Genomic DNA, 9,854 nt, shown 5'->3' with positions numbered 1-9,854 from the left:
CATATATAGGTATTAAATATGAATAACAAATATTAATCGCTCTTTGAAATGATCAATTATAGTTTCTGAAACGTTTATTTGTGATTGCAAAGTGATAGATACTTACGTATCAATTAGTCCTTCAGAAAGTATGTGTGAAATTAGCAGCCTTATATTATTCATTCGGTACCTGCATTTGTCCGATTTATTGTTACGTGAATATTGGCATTTTTTCGATATTCCGCTTGAATTATATATTTATTTGAAGTACCTATATGTATTCGGTAATGATTGATTGCAAGTACTGACTTTGTTTTAAAGGTAAAAAAACCTGACCCGCCACCTCTTGTCCACATGTTTTTGGATAAGAACAAGATCTATGTTAAAACTGTCGAAATCAAAATCAGGATAGATATTTTTCAGGGGGACACGCAGAGTCTCTTCTGGTTTTGTTTGGCGCTAAACCTACTGAGAAGCCAGTTAGATACATCGACGACCTCAAGCTCTACTCCGCTAACGACGAGCAATTGGGAAATGTGGTAGCGTTCTTTGAGGCTATCGGAATGAAGCCGGGGAAAGATGAATGTGCCGTGGTTCAGGCGAAGAGAGAAGTCAAGTACAATTAATAGGGGACAGATCTGGTCGGCACGCAGAACCTGACGATACAAGAATGCCAGAGTCTTTCATCTACCTCAGAGCACATCAAGCCCTAAGATCCCTGAAATGAAATGAAGAACATTTTCAAGGCAAAATTTGTAAAAAAAATTTCTGTAGTCTCATTCTAAAATAAATTGAAGGACAACAATCAATACGGTAAGGACTTTCGGTTTCAAGGTGGACAGAGAAATGGGGAATCAGAAAAATTGGAGAACAAGATGAATATTTCAAATTTGATCGATAATTTTTGAAGGTCCTGAGAAGGACCGATTAGTTAGACGAACCATTCTCATCACAACAGTAATTTTTATATATTTATTCACTTCTTCTTCTTCAAAGGTGCTGCTTTTTTCGGAGTTGCCACAGACTTGACTGATTTGGGTTTTGGAGCTTTCGGTTTCTTAGTTGGCGATTTCGCAATCTTCTTAGCTTTAGAAGGGGACTTGGCGGCTTTGGGGCTCTTCTTCTCGGTTGTTGCAACTGCTTTCTTCGTTTTCGTTACAGCGGCTTGTTTTTTGGCAACAGTAGACTTCTTTTTCTTCTTGTCGGTCACCACAGCTGATGCCGAAGTGGATTTTTTAAGATCATCTTTGGACTTGAAGGTGGCTTTTTTAATCACTTTCTTCTGGGATCCCGATGTCGAACCACCAGCTGCCAATTTGAACGAACCAGATGCGCCTTTTCCTTTTGTCTGAACTAAAGATCCAGATTGCACAGCTGATTTGAGGTATTTCTTAATGAAAGGAGCCAATTTTTCCGAATCTACTTTATAGTTGGGAGCTATAAATTTCTTGATGGCCTGCAATGACGATCCACTTCTTTCTTTCAAATCTTTGATGGCGTTATTAACCATCTCTGAAGTCGGAGGATGGTTGGGTTTGGCCTGTTTCGCGGTCGCAGTCTTTTTCTCGGATTTCTTCGCAGTTTTCGCACCGATTGGAACGGACGCACCGCTTTGTTGCACCTCTGTATCGGCAGAAGACATTATCGTGATAATTGATGAAATCGTTACAATGTATATATTTCAAAAACGTTAGATACACTTTATGCAGGAAAAATACTGAAAATTAATGCATTAAAACTGAAGTCGGCGGAACTTTGGCTAGAAATGTATGAATATGAGGATTATTTCGAGCAAAATGCTCAATTGATCAATCCTTGAAATTTCCGAATGGAAAAATCAAAAATAGAAAATTTCTGCACCATCTCGTCTAGAAATATTCCCGGAAAATTTCCCATAATCGATAATACACGACATTCGAAAGAAGGAATGTGAATTCCGGTATAAAACGCTATCGTTAACAAAGGTGGTCCTTCGAGCCGGAGTATTGGCCTCAGTTTTCTCCATGTAATTTGATTAATAGGAAATATAATCAATTGTATTTCAGGGAACGTAAATTGTTCGAATTTTCGTTAATTCAAAGCATACTTGATATAATCGATAACTTTCCTACAATTAGGGTTATTATAGTTCTGAAAGTGGCGAGTCGGTAGGGTGATCTAGTGTGGATGAATCTTCTAACTGTTCAATGAAGACAATTTTAAATCAACTCGTGAGAAATAACAGACAGGAAAGGATAATAATCGTATTTTGGAGCAGGCTGGAAATGTAGCTGATTGTTCATAAATTCATAGAAAAGCTTTTCCGCTAAATAATGCCGTAATACAAAAGCGCGTTCGGAAAAAGTAGTCAATCTAATATGAAAACTCGATTAATGTTAGACACGCACTAACGGATGAATTACCTGAAGAACGAACCAGGAGGTAATCATACAAATTAATAGTTTGAAAAAAAAAAAGGATAATATAAAATCTCCATAAAAAAAAACAATTTGTAATCCCATACTGGAAGCAGGAATCAGCGAATGATATAAATGGGAACCAGCGATATCGTGCAAACAAAACTATATTACCTCATTTAATTAAGATATCAAATAATTCAGTAAGTAAACTACTTTTAATAATTCAAGTGAAATAGTAAATTGTTAATTCTGCACTTCAAACATGTGAAACTTAAGTAACACGGGAGAGTATAAATCTCAAGTATAATATTGACAGTCCAATGGGCACTGGAAGAATGTCTAGGTAAAGTTGCTTCACACGCCACTCATTATTATTATTATATTATAATAATATTGTATTATAATTATATTATAATGGATATGGAATGTCTTGATGATGAGTCTGATAACTCACTGGCAGATTGAATGGTCATAGAATCGAAAGTATAAATTTCCATCAACTCGTCATTAAGCTGAACGATGAAGAGAGCCTGAAATGTTTATGATGATGAGTACATACTGGCAGATTTAATTTTTATTGTTATTAACGGTCATAATAGTGCCGTAATGTAATTTTCCATAAATCTGTTATTGAAGAAAAGAAGAAAGAAAGAGGTGAGCAATGAAGAATATTTGCAGGTTTATGCAATGTTATTGTTGATCGGAGTAATGAAATATACAGCGAAAACAAGATCCCTATATGAAGAATAAGGAATATTGTTCAAAAAGCATTAATACAAAGATGTGCCACGTCCCCGACACTTGTTAACAATATAGAACAGAAATGAACATCTGAACACTCATTAGTGGGTTTGGTAGAGTTATCCGGACGCCAAGGCATCAAGGATAACCCTCTTTTTGATCAATGGGGGTATACGACCTTCCGTAAGATATTCACGGTTCCCAAAATCACAGCCTTCTGCATCCATGTGATCGTGTTCTTAGGCAGATTCAGCTCCTTGAGATAAATACATACATATATATATATATATATATATATATATATATATATATATATATATATATATATATATATATATATATATATATATATATATATATATATATATATATATATATATATATCGTGAATCTATTAAGGGAATTCGACTGATAAGAAGGATTTCAGTTTTACTCTTTATTCATACCAAGCTTTCGGAACTGGTTGGTTCCTTCCTCAGGGTTACTACAATTTTAACAATTAAAATAAAATTAAAATTACATATAGAACTATCCCAAATCTTTAAAAACAGTCACTTACAGAATTTGAGGTTGTCTCCTTAATAAGTTAAAATTCATCAATTAACGCAAATTTTTAAGTAAATTAGTCTCAAATACTCTATAAGTCGAATTAATCTTTCTTTGTCAATTGGATGTGAAGTATAAACAGTGTGTCTAACCTAACTTAATTATTTTCTTTGGTACATATCACAGAATCGCATCGCGTCAACTTTGGTTTACTTTTTCTTCTTATTTTTATTCGTCTAGTGGTCCATCATAGAATCGTTCCCGGTTTGGATATGTTAACAGGAACGTGTAAACATTGCTTAATCTTTGTACGTCAGTTTTTTTATTTATTGGATTTTCTTGATTTCTTATGTTGATCATTTCTTGTATCAGTCTTTTATTATATTTACCTTCCGTACATAATACTTCTGTATTTTCAAAATCAATTTTATGATCCTTTTTCATTGAGTGTACAGCTACAGCACATCGTGGGTTCACTGTCCGGATATCACTCTTATGTAACGTTAATCGACTCTTTAACCATTGAGATGTCTGTCCCACATAGGTGCCATCACATTCGGAACATTTAATTTTATACACTACATTAGATTTCAGTGGGTTTGGTGTTGTATCTTTCAATTTACTGTATAACATCTTGATAGTTTTCGTGTTGTATGTACTTATTTTTACTTTTTCATCTTTAAAACAATTCTTAATTTTGCTGGTTAGATTTCCTATGTTGGGAAGGCTGCCGTATTTTATTACAGGATCATCTTGAACTATATTTTCAATTTGTTCAGGTTTTCGTCGAGATTCTGTTATGGAGACTCTGTCAGTTTCATACATTAGTTTGTCGAGCATTTGTTTTGGATAGGAATTTTGCCAAAAGATCTCATGTAATTTCTTTATGTTCGCATCTACCATATCTGGATGGCAGATTCTTTGTATCCTGTTTTTCATTTCTTTGATACAATTTATTTTCATGTTTATCAGATGTTCTGATTTGAAATGTATGAATTTGTTTGAATTTGTTTCTTTTTGATACCAGTCCAGTTTAATTATGTTATTTATTCTGCAAACCTTTGTATCCAGGAATGGAACAGAATTATATTCATCTTCTCTTTCACTTGTAAATTGGATGTTCAAGTCAAAACTGTTAAATACCTGAATTATCTCCTCCAAGCCTGTTTTCGGTATTGCGAGTATCAAATCATCTACAAATTTTTTTATGAAAAACACCTTGAAGGACAACTTTGGAATGAAAATGTCCAAAACATAATCCATAAGATAAAGGGACAGTACCGGGCTAAGTTTGGAACCCATAGCACAGCCAAATGTCTGTACATAAAATTTCCCTTCAAACATGAAAGGAACATGAGGAACATCTCCCACGTGGTAAGGTCAATTGCTGCTGTAACCACAAATGCACGACTGACTCCTGTTGTTGATTTCATTTGTTTGTTATTTCCTTCAATGTTTCTCATTCTAACACTTCTCATCGTATTGCACAGGGACGAAAGCTTGACACACGTGTCTAAGGAAATCACATTGGTAAAAGGGACTGTTCTTATTTCCTTTTTTTTTTGTTTAATGAACAATTATCCAAGTAAGCCATTCCACATTGTTGATTTTCTTAGACTCTTATGTCACGCAGGTAGCTATAATCTCCCACGTGGTAAGGTCAATTGCTGCTGTAACCACAAATGCACGACTGACTTCTGTTGTTGATTTCATTTGTTTGTTATTTCCTTCAATGTTTCTCATTCTAACACTTCTCATCGTATTGCACAGGGACGAAAGCTTGACACACGTGTCTAAGGAAATCACATTGGTAAAAAGGACTGTTCTTATTTCCTTTTTTTTGTTCAATTAACAATTATCCAAGTGAGCCATTCCACATTGTTGATTTTCTTGGACTCGGATGACACGCGGGTAGTTATAATCTCCTACGTGGTAAGGTCAATTGCTGCTGTAACCACAATTGGACGGCTGACTTCTGTTGTTGATTTCATTTGTTTGTTATTTCCTTCAATGTTTCTCATTCTAACACTTCTCATCGTATTGCACAGGGACGAAAGCTTGACACACGTGTCTAAGGAAATCACATTGGTAAAAGGGACTGTTCTTATTTCCTTTTTTTTGTTTAATGAACAATTATCCAAGTAAGCCATTCCACATTGTTGATTTTCTTAGACTCTTATGTCACGCAGGTAGCTATAATCTCCCACGTGGTAAGGTCAATTGCTGCTGTAACCACAAATGCACGACTGACTTCTGTTGTTGATTTCATTTGTTTGTTATTTCCTTCAATGTTTCTCATTCTAACACTTCTCATCGTATTGCACAGGGACGAAAGCTTGACACACGTGTCTAAGGAAACCACATTGGTATAAGGGACTGTTCTTATTCCCTTTTTGCTTTTTAATGAACAATTATCCAAGTAAGCCATTCCACATTGTTGATTTTCTTGGACTCGGATGTCACGCAGGTAGCTATAATCTCCCACGTGGTAAGGTCAATTGCTGGTGTAACCACAAATGCACGACTGACTTCTGTTGTTGATTTCATTTGTTTGTTATTTCCTTCTATGTTTCTCATTCTAACACTTTTCATCGTATTGCACAGGGACGAAAGCTTGACACACGTGTCTAAGGAAACCACTTTGGTATAAGGGACTGTTCTTATTCTTTTTTTTTTGTTTAATCAACAATTATCCAAGTAGGCCATTCCACATTGTTGATTTTCTTGGACTCGGATGTCACGCAGGTAGCTATAATCTCCCACGTGGTAAGGTCAATTGCTGCTGTAACCACAAATGCACGACTGACTTCTGTTGTTGATTTCATTCGTTTGTAATTTCCTTCTATGTTACTCATTCTAACACTTTTCATCGTATTCCACATTGACGAAAGCTTGACACACGTGTCTAAAGAAACCACTTTGGTATAAGGGACTGTTCTTATTGTTTTTTTTTTTGTTTAATCAACAATTATCCAAGTAGTCCATTCCACATTGTTGATTTTCTTGGACTCGAATGTCACGCAGGTAGCTATAATCTCCCACGTGGTAAGGTCAATTGCTGCTGTAACCACAAATGCACGACTGACTTCTGTTGTTGATTTCATTTGTTTGTTATTTCCTTCAATGTTTCTCATTCTAACACTTCTCATCGTATTGCACAGGGACGAAAGCTTGACACACGTGTCTAAGGAAATCACATTGGTAAAAGGGACTGTTCTTATTTCCTTCTTTGTGTTTAATTAACGATTATCCAAGTGAGCCATTCCACATTGTTGATTTTCTTTGACACGGATGACACGCGGGTAGTTATAATCTCCCACGTGGTAAGGTCAATTGCTGCTGTAACCACAAATGGACGGCTGACTTCTGTTGTTGATTTCATTTGTTTGTTATTTCCTTCAATGTTTCTCATTCTAACACTTCTCATCGTATTGCACAGGGACGAAAGCTTGACACACGTGTCTAAGGAAACCACATTGGTATAAGGGACTGTTCTTATTCCCTTCTTACTGTATAATGATCAATTATCCAAGTAAGCCATTCCACATTGTTGATTTTCTTGGACTCGGATGTCACGCAGGTAGCTATAATCTCCCACGTGGTAAGGTCAATTGCTGCTGTAACCACAAATGCACGACTGACTTCTGTTGTTGATTTCATTTGTTTGTTATTTCCTTCTATGTTTCTCATTCTAACACTTTTCATCGTATTCCACATTGACGAAAGCTTGACACACGTGTCTAAAGAAACCACTTTGGTATAAGGGACTGTTCTTATTCTTTTTTTTTTTGTTTAATCAACAATTATCCAAGTAGGCCATTCCACATTGTTGATTTTCTTGGACTCGGATGTCACGCAGGTAGCTATAATCTCCCACGTGGTAAGGTCAATTGCTGCTGTAACCACAAATGCACGACTGACTTCTGTTGTTGATTTCATTCGTTTGTAATTTCCTTCTATGTTTCTCATTCTAACACTTTTCATCGTATTCCACATTGACGAAAGCTTGACACACGTGTCTAAAGAAACCACTTTGGTATAAGGGACTGTTCTTATTCTTTTTTTTTTGTTTAATCAACAATTATCCAAGTAGGCCATTCCACATTGTTGATTTTCTTGGACTCGGATGTCACGCAGGTAGCTATAATCTCCCACGTGCTGCTGTAACCACAAATGCACGACTGACTTCTGTTGTTGATTTCATTTGTTTGTTATTTCCTTCAATGTTTCTCATTCTAACACTTCTCATCGTATTGCACAGGGACGAAAGCTTGACACACGTGTCTAAGGAAATCACATTGGTAAAAGGGACTGTTCTCATTTCCTTCTTTTTGTTTAATTAACAATTATCCAAGTGAGCCATTCCACATTGTTGATTTTCTTGGACACGGATGACACGCGGGTAGTTATAATCTCCCACGTGGTAAGGTCAATTGCTGCTGTAACCACAATTGGACGGCTGACTTCTGTTGTTGATTTCATTTGTTTGTTATTTCCTTCAATGTTTCTCATTCTAACACTTCTCATCGTATTGCACAGGGACGAAAGCTTGACACACGTGTCTAAGGAAACCACATTGGTATAAGGGACTGTTCTTATTCCCTTTTTGCTTTTTAATGAACAATTATCCAAGTAAGCCATTCCACATTGTTGATTTTCTTGGACTCGGATGTCACGCAGGTAGCTATAATCTCCCACGTGGTAAGGTCAATTGCTGGTGTAACCACAAATGCACGACTGACTTCTGTTGTTGATTTCATTTGTTTGTTATTTCCTTCTATGTTTCTCATTCTAACACTTTTCATCGTATTGCACAGGGACGAAAGCTTGACACACGTGTCTAAGGAAACCACTTTGGTATATGGGACTGTTCTTATTCTTTTTTTTTTGTTTAATCAACAATTATCCAAGTAGGCCATTCCACATTGTTGATTTTCTTGGACTCGGATGTCACGCAGGTAGCTATAATCTCCCACTTGGTAAGGTCAATTGCTGCTGTAACCACAAATGCACGACTGACTTCTGTTGTTGATTTCATTCGTTTGTAATTTCCTTCTATGTTACTCATTCTAACACTTTTCATCGTATTCCACATTGACGAAAGCTTGACACACGTGTCTAAAGAAACCACTTTGGTATAAGGGACTGTTCTTATTTTTTTTTTTTTGTTTAATCAACAATTATCCAAGTAGTCCATTCCACATTGTTGATTTTCTTGGACTCGAATGTCACGCAAGTAGCTATAATCTCCCACGTGGTAAGGTCAATTGCTGCTGTAACCACAAATGCACGACTGACTTCTGTTGTTGATTTCATTCGTTTGTAATTTCCTTCTATGTTTCTCATTCTAACACTTTTCATCGTATTCCACAGCGACGAAAGCTTGACACACGTGTCTAAAGAAACCACTTTGGTATAAGGGACTGTTCTTATTCCCTTTTTTTTTTAATCAACAATTATCCAAGTAGGCCATTCCACATTGTTGATTTTCTTGGTCTCGGATGACACGCGGGTAGCTATAATCTCCCACGTGGTAAGGTCAATTGCTGCTGTAACCACAATTGGACGGCTGACTTCTGTTGTTGATTTCATTTGTTTGTTATTTCCTTCAATGTTTCTCATTCTAACACTTTTCATCGTATTGCACAGGGACGAAAGCTTGACACACGTGTCTAAGGAAACCACTTTGGTATGAGGGAATGTTTTTATTCCCTTTTTTTTGTTTAATGAACAATTATCCAAGTAAGCCATTCCACATTGTTGATTTTCTTGGACTTGGATGTCACGCAGGTAGCTATAATCTCCCACGTGGTAAGGTCAATTGCTGCTGTAACCACAATTGGACGGCTGACTTCTGTTGTTGATTTCATTTGTTTGTTATTTCCTTCAATGTTTCTTATTCTAACACTTTTCATCATATAGCACAGGGACGAAAGCTGGACACACGTGTCTAAGGAAACCACTTTGGTATGAGGGACTGTTCTTATTCCCTTTTTTTTGTTTAATCAACAATTATCCAAGTAAGCCATTCCACATTGTTGATTTTCTTGGACTCGGATGTCACGCAGGTAGCTCTAATCTCCCACGTGGTAAGGTCAATTGCTGCTGTAACCACGAATGCACGACTGACTTCTGTTGTTGATTTCATTCGTTTGTAATTTCCTTCTATGTTTCTCATTCTAACACTTT

The 9,854-nt window shown here is 36.3% G+C and overlaps 1 protein-coding gene across 1 annotated transcript; it reads right to left on the bottom strand.

Annotated features, from left to right (window-relative positions):
- Positions 1-1,057: 1,057 nt before the first annotated feature.
- On the bottom strand, positions 1,058-4,604 carry LOC123683082 (histone H1B-like; the record flags this gene model as incomplete). The annotated part of the gene is made up of 2 exons (XM_045621981.1): positions 4,157-4,604; positions 1,058-1,578 (listed from the first exon to the last, which is right to left on the bottom strand). Coding segments are annotated over exons 1-2 (969 nt in total), but the record flags the coding sequence as incomplete, so codon positions are not given.
- Between the last annotated feature and the right edge of the window lie 5,250 nt (positions 4,605-9,854).

Source organism: Harmonia axyridis, chromosome 6 (genome assembly GCF_914767665.1).
Source record: "Harmonia axyridis chromosome 6, icHarAxyr1.1, whole genome shotgun sequence".
NCBI classification, from domain to species: domain Eukaryota; kingdom Metazoa; phylum Arthropoda; class Insecta; order Coleoptera; family Coccinellidae; genus Harmonia; species Harmonia axyridis.
The sequence above is the reverse complement of the archived record's forward strand: the minus strand, read 5'-3'. Positions and strand labels throughout refer to the sequence as shown.